General features: G+C 50.0%; 1 protein-coding gene across 1 annotated transcript; it reads right to left on the bottom strand.

Moving 5' to 3' along the window:
- Positions 1–2683: 2683 nt before the first annotated feature.
- On the bottom strand, positions 2684–20332 carry TICAM1 (TIR domain containing adaptor molecule 1). The gene is made up of 2 exons (XM_061188862.1): positions 20211–20332; positions 2684–5187 (listed from the first exon to the last, which is right to left on the bottom strand). The coding sequence occupies exon 2, from the start codon at positions 5043–5045 to the stop codon at positions 2928–2930; it is 2118 nt and encodes a 705-aa protein (XP_061044845.1). The 5' UTR covers positions 5046–5187; positions 20211–20332; the 3' UTR covers positions 2684–2927.
- Between the last annotated feature and the right edge of the window lie 3691 nt (positions 20333–24023).

Raw genomic sequence — 24023 nt, 5'->3', positions numbered from 1 at the left:
GTGTGTTCATCCAGCATGTAAAGCCCTCAGCCCAGGGCTTTCAAAATGATCATCCTTTAAATATACGGGGTTGGGGACTTCTCTGGTGGCACAGTGGTTAAGAAAGAATACGCCTGCCAATGCAGGGGACATGAGTTCGAACCCTGGTCCAGGAAGTTCCCACATGCTGCGGAGCAGCTAAGCCCGTGTGCCACAACTACTGAGCCTGTGCTCTAGAGCCCACGAGCCACAACTACTGAACACCTAGAGCCTATGCTCTGCAACAAGAGAAGCCACCACAATGAGAAGCCTGTGCACTGCAACGAAGAGTAGCCCCCGCTCGCCGCAACTAGAGAAAGCCCACGCGCAGCAACGAAGACCCAATGCAGCCAAAAATTAAAAATAAATAAATAAATAAATTTATAAAAATAAATAAATATACTGGGTTGACACAGGGACGTGTAGGTACTGGAGTTCCAGACTGGAGGTCACTATGTCCATGGTACAGGTGAGAAAGATGAGGCCCAGAAAAGGGCTGTGACTTGCCACTCACAACATCTCAGGGATGAAATAGGGGCGCACATTCTGAATGGGCCCACTTCTCTCTCCTCTGCTTCCACCCGGTCCAGCCCCCATCCTCACTGGCCTGGACCAGTCCCCTCTGGGCCCCCAGCTTCCACCCTTGCTCCCCAGTCTGCCCTCCCCGCCTCAGCCAGAGGGCACCCATGAACACCTGAATCAGGCCCCACCCCTCCTCTGCCCACAGTCCTCCAGGGTTCCACCTCCTTGGGGGTAAAAGCCCAAGTCCTCCCTGAGACCCACAAGGTCCTGCACGAACTGCTCCATCCCCTCCCGGCCCTCACCTCCCTCTCTCCTCCTGTCTCACTCTGCCCATCCTTGCTGCTGTTCATGCAACAATGCAGGCAGGGTCCTGCCCCAGGGCCTTTGCACTGCCTGTTTCCTCTGCCCAGAAGATCTAACCCTTCCTTCCCAAGCTCTTCCTCCAGGTCTTGGCTCTAATGCCACCTCCTCAGAGAGGCCCTCCTGGCCACCTGGGCCAAAGTTCTTCCTCCTGAGGCACCCCCATCACTGTGCATGCCCAGTTTATTTCTTCTGAAGTCTCCTCAGTTTCTGAAATTATCTTGCTTCCTCATTTGATGATTCATTCACCGCTCCCGTCCCTCCGCCTCTACCTGCGATTGAAAAGAGAGCAGGGGACGGTTCACATCTGTCTTCACCCCCACTGCACCCCAGTGTCTGGGACAATCCTGGCACACAGTAGGAGCTCAATAAATATTGGTCAACTGCAAAAATGGCCTGTTAACTGCAGCTGACTCTAGCCTTAGTGATCTGAAACCGTCTGTTTGGGAATTCCCTGGTGGTCCAATGGTTGAGACTGCCGTGGCCCAGGCTCGTTCCCTGGTCGGGGAAATAAGATCCTGCAAGCCACGCCAGAGTGGCCAAAAAGAAAAGAAAAGAAAAGAAACTGTCTGTTTCCACAACCCCACCCGGAGAATCCAATCTCCCCAAGTTTCATGTCATGGCAGGGAAGCCGGAAGCAGACCTTCGACAAAATCTGAGTCAGTGACTAAAATAGTAAGTGGTGCGTGACAGTCTGGGTGACTCACACCAGGCCCGCCCTTTGGGGTGGCTGGTGGAGGAGGAAAGGACATGCTAAGTCAGTGTTCAAATCACGCTGTTGGGCGAGAGGAGGCCTGCAGCTTCCCGGCTCACCTGGCCCACATACGCCCTTCTTGGGCTGGCCTTCATTCCCTCCCTTGGAAATCCGACTACTTCATTGCAATCTCCCCACTTCTGATCTGTGTGACTTTGGGGACCAGAATTCACCTCTCTCTGCCTCGGTTTTCCCCATCTGTAAAATGGGGACCAGCAACAGAAGCTTCTACCGTGGGGGGGGTCATTTTTGAGGATTAAAATACGTTTAGATGGGACTTCCCTGGTGGTCCAGTGGTTAAGACTGCGCTTCCACTGCAGGAGGCGCGGGTTCGATTCCCTGGTCGGGGAGATCCCTGGTCAGGGAGATTCCGCATACCGTGCAGTGAGTCCAAAAATTAAAAAAAAAAAAAAAAAAGGTTTAGATTTAAAGCCTCCAAGACGGATAAACGGTGAGTGCTCAACAAATATTAATTCTATTCTTATTCTCAAAAGGTCTGAGACCCTGAAAAAGATTAATCCCCTTCATATCGGGCACAAAGTTAATGAGCACTTACACTGTCCCTGGTATTTCACTGTTATCGCACACGATCTGCTGATGACCTTGGAACAATGACCTCATAAACCCATTTCTCAGATAAGAAAGCAGAGGCTCAGAGAGGTGAAGGCATTTGCTGAAGATTACACAGTGTGATCAGAGCCCAGCCTTGGTGGGAGCATCAAGGCAGACCCCCGCTTCCCCCAAAAAGGGCTGCAACAGAAACAGCTAAATGTACTCACAATGTCTTTTCTCTCCACCTTCTCTGGCATTAGAACCAACACTTTTGGCAAAGCACGTGACCCATCAGAAGACTACATTTCCCAGCTTCCCTTGCAGCCGGAGATGGGCCATGTGACTACATCCTGACCAATGAAATGACAGCAAACATGCACAACTTTTGGCTCCCGTCCCTTTTATGGCAATAGCAGCCACGTTTTTATCCTGACAAACGGCCAGGCAGAGGTCTCCCAGAGGACAATGGCGCTGTCAAAGCATTCAATAAATATTTATTACAATTAAAACACCATACCCATACCTCCAACCCATTCCCCACCACCACGGTCCAGAGAGAGGGAGGGATTGACTGAGAATTTGTAAACACATCCAATTCAGGGCCAGAAAGTCATGTGGTCAATTTTCCCGGCAGTGTCCTGAAAGTAGCAAACGACCCCATGTTCCACTGACCCCTGGAGACGGGGAATCAAGGCCGAGGTCATCAAGTCCAGTCACTTGGTCATTCCGTTTCTGGCGTCTTGTCCTCGGGCGCCTGCGTCCCTCTCTGGTTCCACATGTGGTTGTTGAGTCCCAGTTGTACCATCTGCGCATGGTGTATGATGAGGGGCTGCAGCCCCTGAGGGTGCACGGGTGAAGTCTGTGGGAAGTCCGGGGGCTGCGGGAAGGCCTGGGGCTGCAGGAAAGCCCCCGGGGGCTGCGGGAAGGCCGGTGGGGGCATGCCCGCCAGCCAAGGAGGCAGGGGCGGCGGCTGATGGCCCGGCCGCGTGGGAAAGGGTGGTGGTGGGGCTCCCAGGGTCCCCGGTCCCCCAAAGGGCACCTGAGGCACAGAAGGCAGCTGAGTCTCAAATGGCATGCAGCTCCCGAAAGCTACCTGGAGCTTCTCCATCTGCATCTGGTAGGACAGGTAGTTATGGAGGTAAGCCGAGTGCGCGGCACTCCACGCCGCTGCCTGCTGCCGCTCACCCTCCAGATGTTTGCTCTGCTCCTGCAGGGCCCGGATATCCTGTTCCTTCCTCCACTTGGCCTTGCGGGCCCGCAGCTTCTGGGACTTGAAGGTGTTGGCCACCCTCTTGGCGAAGATCGGGGAGTGCTCGTCCAGCCACACCAGGGCGGTGAGCAGGCTGGTCGTGCTGGGGCTGAGCTGGGTCAGGGAACTCTCCAGGGGCAGGAAGGGGATCACGCAATCCTGCCACCCGTGCCGCGTGAGGCTGCTCATCAGAGACTGGTTCGCCTGGTGCTGGCTCAGCCGGCAGTCGAAGTTGGAGGTGAGCAACAGGATGATGAAGGCCGAGTGGTCTAAGGCGTCCTGCAGGCAGTGCAGCTCGCCGCGCCCTGGCACCTGGAAATCTTCGCAGAACGTGGCGCCGTCGCGCACGCCCAGGGCCTCCAGCCTCTCGCGCACGCGCAGCGCGATGTGCTCGTCAGCGCCAGCGTGCAGCACCACAAAGTTATAGAATTTCTGCTCTGGCGACTCCAGCTCAGGAGGAGGGGGCCCCGGCTTCGAGACGGTAGGGTGAGCCTTAGGAGGGGTCGATGGAGACGAAAAGGGAGGGGACGTTTTGGGGGCCGATGGAGTCGGTGGACGTGGCTGAGCCGCCGGGTAAGTGGTGTCTTCCTCTGAAAGTTGGATTGGCGACTGATCCGCGACAGGGCAGGCGTTTCTGGAAGGCGAGGGGAGAGATGTGGGAGCTGCTGGCACATCCGTGCACTCCACCGGGTGGTGAGTGCTGGTTTTCGGAGCTTCCGGGGGGTCGTGCAGGCTGGCGGGGCATGCATCTGCGGCCACCTCGGGAAGCCTGGGGGCTGGGCTGTTTGGCCGCGCCGGGGGCCTGGCAGCCTCCACTGACGGGGGCCAGCTCATCTCCTCGGGCTCCTGGCAGCCCATAGGGGCAGGCTCGGGCACTGGGCTGGGCCGGGGCTTGTCACACAGCTTGCTGGGCCCGTGGGGGCTGTGGTGACTGCTGAGGAGGGCCATGGTGGGCGACTGGCTAATTTCCAAGTTGCTGGCCAGGGAGGCCGGGCTGCCGGTGGATCTCAGGGAATGCCCTCTGCTCCAGTCCGAAAGGTCCTCGATGGGCCGCGGATCGCTGCGGGTCCCGGAGGGTGATGCCGAGGACGGCAGGAGGCACCCCAGATCGGAGTGGAGAGTTTGGATGCCCTCCAGGTCCCTAAGGACGTCCCATCCGCACCGGTCTCGTGCCTCTTCCTGGAGCTCCCCCAGCTGGGGGTCGTCCCTGGACCTGAAAGCACGGACGGCTGCGCGGTAGGCCTCCTCCCGCATTGGCGCTGGACACAGCCTCTCCTCGGCAAGAAGGTGGTACACCCTGGCAACGGCCCGGGACACGTCTGGGGGCTCCTCTGGGGCCTCAGTGCTGTCCACACCAGCCCACTGGCGGGCCACCAGCTTCGCCACAGCGTCCGCCTTCAGCGCCTCCAGGGAGATCCTGGCCTCGGTCTCCTGGCCCAGCTTTAGGAGCACCATGGCATGCAGGAGGTCCGCCCCCCGGCAGCCTGGCCGCAGGGTCTTCAGTTTGTGCTTAAGATACAAGAGCTTATCCTGGCCCGCCGCGCCTAGAATGTCAAAGGCGCCAGAAAGGGACGGGCCTGTGCTGGCCATGGGCGCAAGTGGGTGTGGCCTCCGGCGGCGTGAGAAACACTGGGTGATGGAGTCATGTTCCACACGCCGCCCCCCTGCGCTGCAGGCCCGGTGTCCCTACCTGCTCACGGGTACTAGGTCCCCTGGGGGCTGCAGAGCAGACCTGTGAAGCAGAAAGATATGGTTATCACCAAAAAGGGAGCTCTGGGAGGCGGCCCAGACAACCCCCCACCCCATGCCTTCAAAACCCACCAGACCTATCACCAGACCTTGACCTTGGGCAAGACTTCTTACCTCCCCCACCTTCCCTCTCCTCCTCTGCAAGAGGACAGATGTGCCTGGTGTCACCCAGCGGGTAGCTGCTACTATTTTCCCCATTCACAGAGGAAGAATGTGAGCCAGAGAAGTGAAGTCATTTGCCCCAAGTCACACAGCCAGTGATAGATCTGGGATTTGTTTGTTTGTTTGTTTGTTTTGTCCAAAAGGCATGCGGGATCTTAGTTCCCCAACCAGGGATCAAACCTGCACCCCCTGCAGTGGAAGCATAGAGTCCTAACCACTGGACCACCAGGGAATTCCCAGAGCTGGGATTTGAGCCCAAGCTGTCTGGCTCTAGACGCTGAGGCTATGTGCGTAACCACAAGACTATACTGCCTATTAGGATGATAATAAGCCCACTTATGGGATTGTTTCAGGGAGCTGAGTTGCGTTAACGTATGGAAAGCTCTGAGCCCAATGACTGGAAGTCACTCAGGAAGGGTCAGCCTCCTAGATGGCCCCCTGTGACCCCACATCCTGGTATTCAAGCCTTGGGTGGTCCTTCCAATGTTGTCCCAGAGTTCTGTGAGATCGATAGAATATGGCAGAAATGTCACTACAAACCTGTGACATTAGGTTATAAAAGACACTGGCTTCCTTCTTAGTCACTCTCTCTGTCACTCTGTCGGGGGTAAACCATGATGTGAGTGGCCCTCTGGAAAGGCCCACAAGGGGAGGAACTGAGGCTTCCCACCTTCAGCCACATGGGGGCGCCAATCTCAGACTCCAGCCCCAGTTAAGCCTTCAGATGAGGCAGCCCCGGCAGACAGCCTAACTGCAGCCTCATCAGAGACCTAGAGCCAGAACCACCCAGCTCATCTGCCACCAGATTCCTGATGTTCAGAAACTATATGAGATAATAAATGTTTGTTGTTTTGAAGCCACGAAGTTCTGGGGTAATTTGTTCCGCAGCAATAGCTAACTGATACAGGTCGCATTATTACTATGATGAGTTAACCATGACCAAGGGCCAGATCTATGCCTAACACTGCTGCTAAGCCCTTTGGAGGCTCTTTCCTCTTCTCTCCATTTCTTGAAAAATGCCAAGCTGGTTCCCACTTCAGAATCTTTGCATGCACTGTTCCCTCTGCTGGGAGCACCTTACCCTAGACCTTTGCCTGGGTGACCTGAAGCTCATCCTTAGCCCCCAGGTACAATGGTGCAACCTCAGGGAGCCCTCCATGCTCACCCCGGTTCTCTATCCCAGTCTGTCTCTCCATGTCCCCCCACAACAGAATTGGCCACTGGGTGACCTTTTCCTGTGTGTTAAACTTTCCACATCTGTCTGCCTCCCAGTCACCGGGGGCATCAAAGGGTGAGGGTTTGTGGAACCACACAGCAGGTACCTAACAAATACTTGTTGAATGAATGAATCAATGTATGAATAGGGCCAGCAATATTTCCTTCCAATACTGTCGATAAGAAAACAGGCACAGGGCTTCTCTGGTAGCACAGTGGTTAAGAATCCACCTGCCAATGCAGGGGACACAGGTTTGAGCCCTGGTCTGGGAAGATCCCACATGCCGCAGAGCAACTAAGCCCGTGCGCCACAACTACTGAGCCTGACCTCTAGAGCCCACGAGCCACAACTACTGAGCCGCGTGCCACAATTACTGAAGCCCGCGCGCCTAGAGCCCGTGCTCCGCAACAAGAGAAGCCGCCACAATGAGAAGCCTGCGCACCACAATGAAGAGTAGCCCCCACTCGCCACAACTAGAGAAAGCCCGCGTGCAGCAACAAAGACCCAACACAGCCAAAAATAAATAAATTAAATAAATAAAATTTTTAAAAAATGCTTAAAAAAAAAAAAAAGAAAACAGGAACAAGGATGTCCACTCTCGCCATTTTTATTCAACATAGTTTTGGAAGTCCTAGCCACAGCAATCAGAGAAGAAAAAGAAATAAAAGGAATCCAAATTGGAAAAGAAGAAGTAAAACTGTCACTGTTTGCAGCTGACATGATACTATACATAGAAAATCCTAAAGATGCTACCAGAAAACTACTAGAGCTCATCAATGAATTCAGTAAAGTTGCAGGATATGAAATTAATACACAGAAATGTTTCATTCCTATACACTAACAACGAAATATCAGAAAGAGAAATTAAGGAAACAATCCCTTTTACAATCGCATCAAAAAAATAAAATACCTAGGAATAAATCTACCTAACGAGACAAAAGACCTGTACTCAGAAAACTATAAGATACTGATGAAAGAAATCAAAGATGACACAAACAGATGGAGAGATATACACCATGTTCTTGGACTGGAAGAATCAATATTATCAAAATGACTATACTACTCAAAGCAGTCTACAGATTCAATGCAATCTCTGTCAAATTACCAATGGCATTTTTCACAGAATTAGAACAAAAAATTTTACAATTTGTATAGACACAAAAGACCCCAAATAGCCAAAGCAATCTTGAGGAAGGAAAATGGAGCTGGAGGAATCAGGCTCCCTGACTTCAGACTATACTACAAAGCTACAATCATCAAAACAGCATGGTACTAGCACAAAAACTGAAATAGATATCAATGGAACAGGATAGAAAGCCCAGAGATAAACCCATGCACCTATGGTCAACTAATCTATGACAAAGGAGGTGAGACTATACAATGGAGAAAAGACAGTCTCTTCAATAAGTGGTGCTGGGAAAACTGGACAGCTACATGTAAAAGAATGAAATTAGGGGACTTCCCTGGTGGTGCAGTGGTTAAGGATCCGCCTGCCAATGCAGGGGACATGGGTTCGAGCCCTGGTCTGGGAAGATCCCACATGCCGTGAAGCAGCTAAGCCCGTGTGCCAAAACTATGGAGCCTGAGCTCTAGAGAGCCCATGAGCCACAACTACTGAGCCTGCGTGCCACAACTACTGAAGCCCACATGCCTGGAGCCCATGCTCCACAACAAGAGAAGCCACTGCAATGAGAAGCCCGCCCACTGCAATGAAGAGTAGCCCCCGCTCACCGCAACTAGAGAAAGCCCACGCACAGCAACGAAGATTCAACCCAGCCAAAAATAACTAAGTTAAAACAAACAAACAAAAAAACCCAATCCCTTAAAAAAATAAAATAACATAAACTCAAAATGGATTAAAGACCTAAATGTAAGGCCGCACACTATAAAACTCTTAGAGGAAAACACAGGCAGAACACTCTTTGACATAAATCGCAGCAAGATCTTTTTTGATCCACTTCCTAGAGTCATGAAAATAAAAACAAAAATAAACAAATGGGACCTAACTAAACTCAAAAGCTTTTGCACAGCAAAGGAAACCATAAACAAAACGAAAAGACAACCCACAGAATGGGAGAAAATATTTGCAAACGAAGCAACCCACAAGGGATTAATCTCCAAAATATACAAACAGCTCATGCAGCTCAATAACAAAAAAAACCAAACAATCCAATCCAAAAAATGGGCGGAAGATCTAAATAGACATTTCTCCAAAGAAAACATACAGATGGCCAAAAAGCACATGAAAAGATGCTCAACATCACTAATTACTAGAGAAATGCAAATCAAAACTACAATGAAGTATCACCTCACACCAGTCAGAATGGCCATCATCAAAAAATCTACAAACAATAAATGCTGGAGAAGGTGTGGAGAAGAAGGGAACCCTCCTACACTGTTGGTGGGAATGTAAATTGGTACAGCCACTATGGAGAACAGTATGGACGTTCTTTAAAAACTAAAAAGAGAGCTACCATATGATCCAGCAATTCCACTCCTGAGCATATACCTGGAGAAAACCATAATTTGAAAAGACACATGCACCCCAATATTCATTGCAGCACTGCTTACAATAGCTAGGACATGGAAGCAACCTAAATGTCCATCAACAGAGAAATGGATAAAGATGTGGTACATATATATATAACGGACTATTACTCAGCCATAAAAAAGAATGAAATAATGCCATCTGCAGCAACATGGATGGACCCAGAGATTGTCATAGTGAGTGAAGTAAGTCAAACAGAGAAGGACAAATACCATATCATATCACTTATACGTGGAATCTAAAAAAATGGTACAAATGAACTTATTTACAAAACGGAAATAGAGTTACAGATGTAGAAAACAATCTTATGGTTATCAGGGGGGAAAGGCGGGGAGGGATAAATTGGGATACTGGGATTGACATATACACACTACTATATATAAAATAGGTAACTAATCAGGACCTACTGTATAGCACAGGGAACTCTACTCAATACTTTGTAATGACCTATATGGGAAAGAATCTTAAAAAGAGTGGATATATGTATATGTATAACTGATTCACTTTGCTGTACAGCAGAAAGTAACACAATATTGTAAATCAACTCTACTCCAATAAAAATATAAAAGAAAGAAAGAAAACACACACAGAGAAAAGGTCTTTCCCAAGGACACAGAACAAAGACACCATGGAGAGTGTCCCAAACCCCCAAATTTAAATCCCCAGGCGCTCAATTTACGTCACATTCAGACTTAGAAAAAGCATAGCCTCACGTCCAGTCCAAGGGGCCAAGAACACTTTCTCTGCCCCTCAGCTAGGCCTACTGCCTGTTCCCCGCTGGTGCCCACGTTGGGACCCGCCCCACCCCCGAGACAAGAACAGTGCATCTTCACCAGGGACAACTGTATCCCCCCAGGGGACACATGGCGACATCTGGGGACATTTCTGTTGTCACGACTGCGTGGAAAAGTGCTCCTGGCATGGAGTGGGTGGGGTCCAGGATGCAGCTCAACATCCCACAGTGCCCAGGACAGCCCTCCAAGAGAATGACCCAGCCCCAGATGTTGCTAAGCGCTGACGTTGAGGATCCCTGGTCTAGATGAAGAGCTGATTCATCCATCAACCCCCCTTGCTGATAAATCACAGCCGTCACTGTACAAATGACTCAGCTTTTTTTTTTTTTAATTTATTCTGAGCGGATGTCAAATGGCCCAGGACCAAGGTCGATGGTTCCAGAGGTGTGACGGGGATGTGACCGAGCAGAGTGGGCAGAAGAGAAGTGGCCGAGAAGCGTCAGAGAGAGAGAGGCGGGGGCGGGGGCGGGGGCGCGGAGGAAGGACGCAAGGAGATGAGCGGCTGTCAGGCTGTTTCGAAAATGGAAGCGGCCTGACATACTGAAATGCTGATAGGGACGGGGAAATAGCAGAGACCCCAGAATGGAGCTGACTTCCTAGTATGGGGGGACAAATGATCGGCGGATACATGAGTGAAATTCATGGTATATCACAGTATAAATGCCGCGGAGAAACAAGGAGGGAAAGAGAGTCACGAACTCCAAGAATGGGGGGGGGAGGGGTGCAGTTTTGGGGTTTTTTGTTTTGTTTTGTTTATTTATTTGGTTGTGCCGGGTCTTAGTTACGGCACGTGGGCTCCTCAGTTGTGGCACGCGAACTTCCAGTTGCGGCATGCATGTGGGATCTAGTTCCCTGACCAGGGATGGAACCCCGGGCCCCCTGCACTGGGAGTGTGGAGTCCCAGCCACTGTGCCACCAGGGAAGTCCCTGTGTGCGGTTTTAAACAACATAGTTTAGGAAGGTCTTGATGAGAAGAGAGATTTCGACAGGACATAAACATGGGGAGAGAGTGGGGACATCTGAAGGAAGACAGATCCAGGCAGAGGAAACAGCCCGTGCAAAGGCCCTGGGGCAGGACCATGCCTGGTGTGTTGGAGGAACAGCGAGAAGGCCTGTGTGTCTGGAGCAGAGTGAGCGAGGGGGAGAGAGGGAGGAGGGGAGGGCAGGGAGGGGACGGGGCAGGTCGTGCAGGAACTTGTGGGCCTGAGTAGGGGGAAAGGGGGGCACTTGGGCTTTTACCTGAAAACCTAGAACCACCTCGACCTGTCTAAATGCCGTGGTCTTGCCTCATGTGTGCTGCCAAGAAGGAAAATGGGCTCAGTGGGACCACATCTGCTAACTTTTCAAGAGAAGCCAGAAACGCAGATTTTCAGGAATCTGCTCAGTTGTGTCAAGTTAGCAATCGATTCAAATGTTTTAAAGAGACCTTGTGAGCTTAAAAGAAAAAAAAAAAAAAAGCCAATGTGCCATCCACAGAGTAAAAACTCTGAACATATTTGTTGCAAATAATAAATAAAGGAAGTGTGTGAAGAGGCGAAAGTTATACATACACAGCATTCATTCATTCATTCAAGAAGTAATTTTCCAGCATCTGCCATGTCTTGGACACTGAATTTATCAGGACAGAAAGAAGACTAAAACAGGAATACTCTTCCCTCTTGGAGCTGACAGTCCCGTGGGTATATAAATTGTATACAATATAATATTATTATATATAATATATGGCAAAAGCAAAGCAACAAAACAAATTCCATCCACTACAGTGAAGGTTGACATTTCCATGTTTCATTTGTAAAGAGTCAGTACTAAAGTCGTAACTATAAAAAGAAGGAAGATAATTATTGCTTAAGTGCTTCCTTAGTTCCTGAATTATTTTTCCACAAAGAAAGACTAAATATGAGCCATACATTACTGCAGAGAAGAGTTCCTTTTTTCTTTTCATAAACTTTTTTGCTTCTTTCAAAAACAAATATCAATATATGGCAACTTACGGCAACAAAGTGGGTATATGTATATATAATATACAACCTAGTATATCATATCTCTTAATTGCCCCACTGGCCTTCCCGCTATCCTTCAAACTTGCCAGGCACAGTCCTGCCTCAGGACTGTGAGGCACTGTGAAACACTGTTTCCCCCATGTATCCCCACAGCTCACTCCCTACCTTCCCTCAGATTTTTGGTCAAGGCTGCCCTGATGACACTGTGCACAACTCCCTAGGAAGGGGTCACAAAGTATGGCCCATGGGCTGTTTTAGTAAATAAAGTTTTCTTGGAACACAGATACGCTCACTCATTTACACAGGGTCCATGGCTGCTTTGAGGCTACAATGGCAGAGCTGAGTAGCTGCAACAGACACCACGTAGCCCATAAAGATGAAAATATTCACTCTCTGGTCCTTTCCAGAGAAAAGTTTGCCAACACCTGGGCGACAAAACAGGCATATGATTTTTTTTTTTTTTCCCATTCCGTAGAGGGGCAAACTTAGATTGCACAGCTAACGACGGGCAGAACAGCCCTATGGCACCAATGTTTGTAACCCTAAGACCAGATGCCTGTCTCTCCAGTCCATATAATTATTACGGGGCATAACTGGCTGTTATTGGTTGAACTGGGTTCCCCCCTCACCAAATTCAGATGTTAAAACCCTAACCCCCAGGACCTCAGGATGTGACTACATTTGGAGATGCGGTCTTTACAGAGGTAATCAAGTTAAAATGAGGTCATAAGGGTGGGGTCCTAATCCAATAAGACTGGTGTCCTTATAAGAAGGGGAGACTAGGACACAGACACCCACAGAGGGAGGATCATGTGAGGACACAGGGAGAAGACAGCTGTCTGCAAGCCAAGGAGAGAGGCCTCAGAAGGAACCAACCCTGCCGACACTTTGATCTTGGACTTCCAGCCTCCAGACTGTCAGGCAATAAATTTCTGGTTTTTAAGCCCCCCAGCCTGTGGGACTTTGTTATGGCAGCCCCAGCTCTGTGTGGCTACTGAGTACTGGAAATTTGGCTACAGCTACTGGGGAGAAAGTAAATATTAAATTTTATTCATATTTAATTCATTAAAATGGAAAAACTGGGGCAGTGTAAAAAAAAAAAAAAGTTCCCCCATTAAACCCAACTTTGGGGACTTCCCTGGTGGCACAGTGGATAAGTCTCCACGCTCCCAATGCAGGAGGCCCAGGTTCGATCCCTGGTCAGGGAACTAGATCCCACATGCATGCTGCAACTAAGAGTTCACATGCCACAACTAAGGAGCCCGCCTTCCACAACTAAGACCCGGTGCAACCAAATAAATAAATAGATATTTAAAAAAAAATAATTATCAAGGCTTTACCGTGTGTAAAATACAATGCATTTATATAATTGTATGTATTAAAAAATAAATTCTGTAAGTACTATTATCTCCTCTTTAAAAAAAAAAAAACCAACTTTGTTTTGGTAGGATCAGATTTCACTTAAACTGTTAAAAATGTAGCATCTGAATTGAGATCTGAAAAAATACACACCAGATCTTGAAGAATTAGTACGAGAAAAGGCGTGTAGGGCTTCCCTGGTGGCGCAGTAGTTGAGAGTCTGCCTGCCAGTGCAGGGGACACGGGTTCGAGCCCTGGTCTGGGAAGATCCCACATGCCGCGGAGCAGCTGGGCCCGTGAGCCACAATTACTGAGCTTGCGCGTCTGGAGCCTGTGCTCCGCAACAAGAGAGGCCGCGATAGAGGCCCGCGCACCGCGATGAAGAGTGGCCCCCGCTTGCCACAACTGGAGAAAGCCCTCGCACAGAAATGAAGACCCAACACAGCCATAAATAAATAAATAAATAAGAGTTTTATCATTTCTTCTTTTTCTGAATATTCTAGCCAGACAATATCTACTACACTACCACAGGAAAAAATAACTCTCTAAAAAAAAAAAAAAAAAGAAAGAAAAGGTATGTAAAGGCCACAGCTGGATTGGAAGCCAGGCTGCCTGGCCCTAGAACCCACTGAGCCTGTGGTCTCCAAAGTGTATCGCCAGAGATTCCAGCTTACATGGACCTGGTTATATGGCCTGAGAAACAGACTTAGCTAGTTTTAATTGAAACAGCCCCTGAAATGAGCTCACGTCACGGCCAGACTACTCCTGGAAGAAAGTGGAGGACAGACGTTGTTGCCATAATGCAGGCACAAGTGAATAGTAAGAGAAAAGCAAAGCGGGGCTTCCCTGGTGGCGCAGCTGTTCAGAATCCGCCTGCCAATGCAGGGGACACAGGTTCGAGCCCTGGTCCGGGAAGATCCCACATGCCGTGGAGCAACTAAGCCCATGCACCACAACTACTGAGCTTGCGCTCTAGAGCCCATGAGCCTAGAGCCCGTGCTCCGCAACAAGAGAAGCCACCGCAGTGAGACGCCCGTGCACTGCAACAAAGAGTAGCCCCCGCTCGCTGCAACTAAAGAAAGCCCGCGCAGCAACGAAGACCCAACGCAGCCAAACAATAAATAATAAAAATAAAATAAATTAATTTTAAAAAAAAGAGAAAGGCAAAGTGTATAGTTTCTCCTATCTCTGATGTGAACTTGCTGTCGGCAACAAAATGGGATAAAAACGATGACGATCAGGTGGGACCACAAGTCAGCCAAAACTTACTGAAATATCAAAACTCCTTGAAGTATCAGATGTCTCCCTCTACAGCAATGACCCTCGGATCAACTGTTCTTTCCACCTCTCAGTGGCTCCTGGGAACAGCTGCGTGTATAGTAACTTAAAAAGAAAAAATCACTGGGAACTCTACTCAGTAGTCTGTAATGACCTATATGGGAACAGAATCTGAAAAAAGAGTGGATATATGTATATGTATAACTGATTCACTTTGCTGTACAGCAGAAACTAACACAACATTGTAAATCAACTATACTCCAATAAAAATTAATTAAAAGAAAAAAAGATGGATGGACCTAGAGACTGTCATACAGAGTGAGGTAAGTCAGAGAGACAAAGACACATGTATATTAACACATATATGTGGAATCTAGAAAAATGGTACAGATGAACCTATTTGCAAAGCAGAAATAGAGACACAGATGAAGAGAATAAACGTATGGACACCCGGGGGCAGGGCAGGTGGGATAAATTGGGAGATTGGGACTGACATATATACACTACTATGTATAAAATAGATAACTAAGGGGACTTCCCTGGTGGTCCAGTGGTTAAGACTCCACGCTCCTACTGCAGGGGGCCCGGGTTCGATCCCTGGTCGGGGAACTAAGATCCCGCATGCCACATGTTGCAGCCAAAAAAAAATAAAGTTAAAAAAAATAGATAACTAATGAGAACCTACTGTATAGCACAGGGAACTCTACTCAATGCTCTGTGGTGACCTAAATGGGAAGGAAATCCAAAAAGGAAGGGATATATGTATACAGAGAGCTGATTCACTTTGCTGCACAGCAGAAACTAACACAACATTGCAAAGCAACTATACTCCAATAAAAAAAAGAGAGAAAATCAATCACATGGTGACATGCACCCTCCAATTTTTAACGAATAAAGGGCACAGCTGATAAAGCGTGAAGGACAGGGCATGAACGGGGCCAGACATTAAGTTCTGCATCACGCACTGTTCACTCTGAAAATTCAAGTTCAGTACTTAGGATCTGTGTCCTATTCTGAATTCAGGTTCCAGGTCAATAAAATGTTAGAAGGAAGAAAAGTTCACCAACTCCCGCAACTACACCACGGGCAGCAGTGTGAGAAGAAAATTTGAATTAGCTGCCAACGCTGAACAGAGGAGGTGCTGTGTGAAAACTCTGGTGTTCTGGGTTCTCTTGGAATCCAGACGGTCAGCAAGAACAGAGTGGCAGCTGCCCTTGTCCTGCCCTTGGCCACAGCCTGCCCCCTTTATGGGGCACCCACCCGAAATGAGTCAGCTACAGGGCAAGAGAGAGCAGTGGGTGGGAGCATGCGCTTGGGGTTCACATCTCAGCCGTATGCCTTCCAGGCTGTGATCTTGAATAGGCCACAAGCACATTGGTGCCTCAGTCTCCTCCTTTGTGGACTGGGTACAAGGATGAGCTCTTCCTGCGAGGACTGCCGTAGGTCGAATGAGTTAATCTGTGTAGAAATGGTACAGAGCAGTGCCTGGCACACCCTCGGTGCTCCATGAGCCTTAGGGTACCTGACGGCTGTCTGCCCCCAGCAGCACCCAAGCTGGAGGCCCCCGCAGCAGAGGCTCAGGGCTGGGCTTGTGGAAAATCTCACAGCCAGACTCAGAATCAGCCAAGCAGGGACTTCCCTGGTGGTCCAGTGGACTCCCGGGGACTTCCCGGGTGGCGCAGTGGTTAAGAATCCACCTGCCAGTCTATTTATCTCTTGTAAAAATAAAATACAGTGTGTGTGAAAAAAAAAAAAAAAAAAAAAAAAAAGAATCCACCTGCCGACGCAGGGGACACGGGTTTGAGCCCTGGTCTGGGAAGAACCCACATACCGCAGAGCAACTAAGCCTGGGTACCTAGAGCCCGTGCTCCGCAACGAGAAGCCACCGCAATAAGAAGCCTGCGCACCGCAACAAAGAGTAGCCCCTGCTCACCGCAGCGAACTAGATCCGCGTGCCGCAACTAAAGATCCTGCGTGCCGCAGCTGAGACCCAGTGCAGCCACGTAAATAAATATTAAACGAAAAAAAGAATCAGGGCTTCCCTGGTGGCGCAGTGGTTAGGAATCCGCCTGCCAATGCAGGGGACACGGGTTCGTGCCCCGGTCCGGGAAGGTCCCACATGCAGCGGAGCGGCTAGGCCCGTGAGCCACAATTACTGAGCTTGCGCGTCTGGAGCCTGTGCTCCACAACAAGAGAGGCCGCGATAGTGAGAGGCCCGCGCACTGCGATGAGGAGTGGCCCCCGCTCGCCGCAACTGGAGAAAGCCCTTGCACAGAAACGAAGACCCAACACAGCCAAAAATAAATAATAAAATAAAAATAAATAAATTTATAAAAAAAAAAAAAAGAATCAGCCAGGCAGGCCCTCCCCTGCCTGCACTCCTGGCAAATTGCCTAAAGTCACACCGTGTTTCTGCTCCATCTCCCCGCCCGCCAGCCTGAGCCCCCGACGCAGCGCCCCCTCCCCAGACACTGTGCCCTGGCATGTCCCCCGTCCACTCCATCTGCCCTGCCCAGCGGCCACCCCAACCTTCCGGAAACCTGGCTTTCATTCTGCCCACCTTCCACAGCCTCCAGGGCAAAGTCCACTCTGCACCTGACAGTGGGTGCCGGGGACGGCGGGGTGGGGGTGGGGGTGGGGGAGCACCCACCGGGGTGAGGGACCCGGCTCTGCCACCTCTCAGCTGGTGGAGCCTGTTTTCTCAGCCTCAGTTTCCTTGTGTGTAAAACCAGCAGGAGAGTGGCCTTCGTCCGGAGCGAGAGTTCAGAATAACAATATAAGAAACCGTACAAATCAGAAATAAATACTGGCAGAATTTCTTTTTTCTCTTTTTTTTTATTTGTTCACCAAATCTGGAATCTGCCTACCCCCTCCTCTCCTGTCTGCACTCTTGGGCAATCTCTTCACGCACAGAGGGAATATTAATTGAGCACCTACTGTGTGCCAAGAGTTATTGTAGGTGCTGCTGCAGACCCCCGGCCCTCTTGGAGCTCACAGTCTAGTTGGGGGAGACCCGGGATGAATGAGAAAGTAGTTCATTGCCGAGAATGGAAAGAACCATCAAGAAAATGAGCCAGGGCTTCCCTGGCTCAGTGGTTGAGAATCTGCCTGCCAATGCAGGGGACACGGGTTCGAGCCCTGGTCTGGGAAGATCCCACATGCCGCGGAGCAACTAGGCCCGTGAGCCACAACTACTGAGCCTGTGCGTCTGGAGCCTGTGCTCCGCAACAAGAGAGGCCGCGCTAGTGAGAGGCCCACACACCGTGATGAAGAGTGGCCCCCACTTGCCGCAACTAGAGAAAGCCCTTGCACAGAAACGAAGACCCAACACAGCCATAAATAAATAAATAAATAAATAAATAAATAAATAAATAAATAAATAAATAAATAAATAAATAAATAAAAGAAAATGAGCCAGGGTTGGGGAGGAAGGCAAGGACTGGGGGAAAGGCTGTCGAGAACTGGAGATCAAGGGAGACCTCTGGGAGGAAGTGACACACGGGAGCTGAGACCTGAAGGAGGTGAGGGAGCAACTCAGGTGCAGATCTGGGGAAGAGAGTTTCAGGCAGTGGGCACAGTATGTCCAAATGTCCTGGGGCGGGACTGGACCTGATGTGTTGGAGGAACAGCGAGGAGGCACGTGTCTGGAGCAGAGTGAGCGAGGGGGAGAGAGGGAGGAGGGGAGGGCAGGGAGGGGACGGGGCAGGTCGGGCAGGGCCTTGTGAGATGGAGGAGGGAGCCCTGGAGAGCTGCATGCAGAGCTGGGAGGGGACCTAGCTCAGGTGCTCACAGGTGTCCTCTGGCTACTTCACCGAGGACAGATTCGGGGGTGGGGTGGTGAGGGCAGGAGAGAGGGTGGGGAGGGGACATGGGTGGAGGTGACCACTGGCTCAAGCAAGCAACAATGGGATCCAGACCAGGTGGTGATCTCCAGGAAGGACCTCCAGAGACCAGCACACAGTAGGTATACTTACATAAATAAATAAGTATACCTTATAAATAAATACTTATTGGCTGAATAAATCAGTGAGTGGACAGAGCAGTGCCTGGCACACAGTAGGCACCCAATAAATGTTTTCTGTTTGAATCCTCCCTCCCCAAGAAGACAGCCTAATCGGCTCCTACCAGGACTGGCACATAGTAGGGGCACACTTCACTCCTTTCGGTTAATTAAGAAATGTTGCAGGGGACTTCCCTGGTGGTCCAGTGGCTGAGACTCCATGCTCCCAACGCAGGGGGCCCAGGTTCCATCCCTAGTCAGGGAACTAGATCCCACATGCATGCCACAACTAACAGTTCTCATGCCACAACTAAAGATCCCGCACGCCGCAACAAAGATCCCATGTGCTGCAACTAAGACCCAGGACAGCTAAATAAATATTTTTAAAAAAATAAGTGTTTACTGAGCACCTACTATGTGCCAGGCACTGTGCAAAGCAAAGGACAACGCTGCGAGTTAAGACTATTTTGACTGCCTGTTTACCAGTAGAAAAGGGAGGCACAGAAAGGTAGAGTGACTTGCCCGGGATCACACAGGTAGAAAGTAAAGGGGCAGTAATTTAAACCAGGCAGCGTGGCTGCAGGGCCCCTGCCTTTATTCACTGAGCACCTACTATGTGCAGTACCCCTCCCATGCCTGGATCTGAGGAATCCTCAAGCCTGGCCAAGGTACCAGATAGCTGCCCTCTGCATTTGGCACACATTACTGTGACAGGTCATACTTTTGCTCCCTGTTGCTCCATGAGGACACTATTTGGCCCCTACTGTGTGCCCAGCGTACTGAACAGTGTCTCCTGGCACACAGCAGGTGCTCCATAAATGTTTGTTGAAGAATGAATGGCCCTTATTTGGAGGAGGACACAGAGGCCCAGGCAGGTTCTGGAGCCTGGGGCACCTACCAACCCTCCTCCAAACTCTGGAACCCAGACCTCAGCCTGCCTGGGTCACACTGTGGTGTCCCCTCCCCCAAACCCCTGCCTCAGCCACAAGGAGAGGAAAGGAGCACAGGTACTCTGAAGAAGTCCTGGGCCCAGCCGAGTGGTGCCAGCGGCCTGGGCAGACTTGGATCGGCTCCTGGGCAGGTACCAACCAACCCCGTTCCCCACGGGAAGGGGTGGGGAGCGGGGGGTTGAAGATTCCCCGAGACCCATCTCAGCTGATGGATGGGACCCGCTGAGGGAAGCGCGCTCCCCCAGTGGGAGGGGGGGTCACGGAAGCCCCTGGATAAAGTGGGGATTCGGGGCCCTGGAGGAGCTGGGGGAGCGGCAGTGGGGGGTGGCGATCACCGGGAAGGAAGAACAGGGGCTGGGGCAGAGAGAGCGCCCAGTTTGGGGAAGAAATCAGAAACGCGGAGGAGGAAAGCGGTATTGGAAGGTAGTACGTCATGTTGGGGAGGATTCGGGGTGTTGGGGAAGAGTTGGGGGGGTGGGGAGGACTTGGGCCAGGGAGGGGAGTTGGAGCATTGGGGGGCGGTGAGCACTGAACACGTGGCGCAAGGACGTCCAAAGCACCCAGTGCGGGGCAGCTGGCTTCGAACCCTGGCGAGGGGCGCGGGCAGCCGGACCCCCTGCAGGCCTGAGGGGGGCCCCCTGCAGGCCTGAGGGGGTCCCCTGCCCCTCCCCAGCCGGCCCTCGCCCTTTCCTCACCTACCAGGGATCCGGGGGCGGCTGGCCGCGCCGCTCGTGTCCTCGGGGCTGGGGCTGGTGGCCGGACAGCCTGGCGGCGGTGCCAGGGGATGGCAGAGCGCGAAGGGCGCGCTGGTGGCTCCAGGCGCACGGCCTCCGACCGCCCCTTCCGCGTCCGGAGGGGAGGGAGGAAGGAGGTGAGATCACGCTTTCCCAGCGGGACCGGGAAAGTCCCTGAGACGCCCCGAGCGACGCCCTCTGTCCCTCCGCCGGCTGCCACTTAGGGGACGTTTTGGCACCTCCGGGGTGCCCGGGCGCTGGGGACCACAACGGGGGTCAAGGGTGACAACAGCCCTCGGGAGCCCACCGTCTAGTGAGAAAGAACCACAGTGTTTAAATTAGTTAATCTCAATTAGTAATTAATGTTTTCCAGGACACCGAACAGAGGGGATGGGATAATTGGGTGGGACGGGGGTGGGAATCATGGCCACCCTGGAGGGATTTGGGGACGCCCATGTGGTTGGAAAAGGGACAGTAAGATGGCATACCTTTTTGGCCGCGCAGTGCAGCTTGCGGGATCTTAGTTCCCCCACCAGGGATTGAACCTGGGCCCTCCGCAATGAAAGCGCAGAGTCCTAATCACTGGACTGCGAGGGAATTCCCAAGATGGCATATCTTGAAGCTGCAAACATGACGTTTTAAAATTCACAGGGAGCAAAACTAACTAAAGCCTGTAACTAAAAAATAAAAATATATATAAAATAAAATTCACAGGGGTCCTGAACCCAGGGCTTACATATCTACTGGGCATAGTTAAATCACGGTGCTCAGAGCCCGTCATACTTCTGGGACCCACGAAAATGTTTTCATTTCTCTTAAAATCAGAAAGGAAAAAAAAAAAAGAAAAGAAAATGAATATAATCCAGCCTGAATTATATGTGTCTTTATACCAACACAGTTGTAAAATGTAATTTAATTTTTTTTTTAGTGGAGGAAGAGGCCCACAAAAGCCATGAATAATATACCTTTGGTTGGGCCCCTTTGTCACCCGGAACCTCTTGTCAAAATACCATTTGCTATAGAAAACAAACTTCCGGTTACCAAAGGGGAAGGGGGTGGGGGGAGGGATAAATTAGGAGTCTGGGGTTAACAGATACACACTACTATATATAAAATAGATGACCAGGTCTTCCCTGGTGGTCCAGTTGCTAAGACTCTGTGCTCCCAATGCAGGGGACCCCGGTTCGATCCCTGGTCTGGGAATTAGATCCCACATGCTGCAACGAAAGATCCCGCATGCGGTGATGAAGATCCCATGTGCCGCAACTAAGATTTGGAGCAGCAAAATAAATAAATATTTTTAAAAATAATAAAATAGATAACCAACAAAGTCGTACTGTATAGCACAGGGAACTATATTCAATATCCTGTAATAACCTATAATGGAAAAGAATCTGAAAAAAATATATAAATATATATAAAACTGAATCAGTTTGCTGTACACCTGAAACTAACATGACATTGTAAATCAACGATACTTCAATTAAAAAAAAATACCATTTGTTAGATGCATCAAGCCCAATATAGGAGGTTACAGGGAAGTCCATTATGTTGAAATATACTTATTAAAAATTTCTTTAACAACAACTTAGTGATCCATCCTTGGATGAATGGGGGGTCCACCCACACAATGGAATATTATTCGATGTTAAAAAGGAAGGAAATTCTGACACAGGCTACAATGTGAATAAACCTTGAAGACAATGTGCTCAGTGAGATAAGCCAGAGAGGGAGGGACAAACAGTGTGATTCCACTCACAGGAGATCCCTAGGGAGGTCAGATTCATAGAAGCAGAAAGTAGGTGGCGGGTGCCACCAGCTCGGGGGAGGAAGCAGTGTTTCATGGGGACAGTTTCAGTTTGCAAAGATGAGAAAGTTCTGGAGGTGGATGGTGGGGAGGGTTGCACAAAAATGTGAATGTGTTTAGTGCCACTGAGCTGTGCACCTAAAAATGGTTAAAAGGTGGTACTTCCCTGGTGGTCCAGTGGTTAAGACTCCCACTTCCACCACAGGGGATGTGGGTTCAATCCCTGGTTGGGGAACTAAGATCACATATACCACACCGTGCAGTCAAAACCAAAAAAAAAAAAAAAAAAAAAGGTTAAAAGGTAAATTTCATGTTTAGTATATTTTACCACCACAAAAAATTGTTTTCAAATACTTGCAAGACAATCACTTCAAAAAGATTTTTGAAATAGAGCTATACCGAAACAAACAAACAGGGCTTAGGGCTCCACCTCTGTGTGTATCACCACATTAACTAACAAAATCTAATCCGCACAGTGATTTTTCAGTAATAATGAGGGTCAGCTGTATTTTGAGTCACCTGCAGCAGTGTGCTCTGATATGGAAATGCCTGTGGTTTTCTACCAGAAACAAAGCCACAGGTCCTTCATTCATAATTGAGGAAATGGCAAATATCAGTTAGAGTCAGTGCAAATAAAGATGTGAGGGTTTTTTCCCATCGGTTCATTGGACACCCTGAATTTCATCATTAGCTCTCCCAAGCGGTGCATGGATTCCAGGCCAAAGTTCACTGAAAGGTTCTTGGGAGGGAAATGCAAATGGTAGTTATCAGGATGCTAAGTCCCCCACCCCCGCCCTGTCCCCCCACCTCGGTGCCTCTCTTAGTGCCTGTCGCCTGTGAGGGAGAAATTTTCTTGAACGCCTACTGTGTGCCAAGCATGTCTAGGCTCTGGGGATACATCGGGGTGGGGGTGGGGGAAGAAGTGGTCCCTGCCTTTAGGGCCTCCTGAGCTGGAGGCAGAGAAGGCATGAAACCCATCTTCCCATGCCTCTCCACCCCACACCCATCACCAATTTTTGGAGCGTCCATTAGGTGCCTGTTCTCAGGCCAAACACATCTTGGTGGTCATCTGACCCATGTCTTTTATTTATTTATTTATTTTTTGGCTGCGCTCTGTAGCATGTGGGATCTTTAGTTCCCCGACGTGGGATTGAACCCGTGCCCCCTGCAGTGGAATCATGGAGTCTTAACCACGGGACCACCAGGGAAATCCTTATCCATGTCTTAAAACAACTGTTCCTGGTAGGTTTGACCGTGCCCGTTTTATAGGTGAGAAAACTGAGGCTCAGAGACGGTAACACGGCTGGAACATCCGAGGTTTCCACGGGAAGCCATGGGCTGCAGATGGATAAATTTGACCACCTGCAGACAGGTATGGTTGTGCACCTCCCTTCATTTAAAGAAAAAAGAAGGTCCTGGTTGAGGTCCACATTCCTACTCCCACTTGGGGGCCCATTCGTTCCGTTTTCCGCTTTTGCACACGTTTACACACATCCATGAATGTGATATTTAGCATCCTTTGGTCTGGCTTTGCTTTTTATTCAAATTGGCCAGAAGTCAGCAAACTTTTTTCTGTAAAGGACCAGCTAGTAAAATATTGTCGGTCTTAGGCACCATAGTGTCTTTATTACAACTACCTATGCTGCCGCTGTAGTCCCAAAGCAGTCACAGGTGATACCTCAGTAAATGGGTGTCAGCTGTGTGTCAATAAAACTTTATTTACAAAACCAGGTGGCAGGGACTTCCCTCGTGGCGCAGTGGTTAAGAATCCGCCTGCCAATGCAGGTTTGATCCCTAGTCCGGGAAGATCCCACATGCTGTGGAACAACTATGCTGGCGCACCACACACTACTGAAACCCGCGCACCTAGAGCCCGTGCTCCGAAACAAGAGACGCCACCGCAATGAGAAGCCTGCACACCGCAACGAAGAGTAGCCCCTGCTCTAGAGAAAGCTGGCGCACAGCAGCAAA

The sequence above is a fragment of the Eubalaena glacialis genome, chromosome 4, assembly GCF_028564815.1.
Source record: "Eubalaena glacialis isolate mEubGla1 chromosome 4, mEubGla1.1.hap2.+ XY, whole genome shotgun sequence".
Lineage (NCBI taxonomy): Eukaryota > Metazoa > Chordata > Mammalia > Artiodactyla > Balaenidae > Eubalaena > Eubalaena glacialis.
This window is presented reverse-complemented; position numbering and strand designations above follow the sequence as displayed.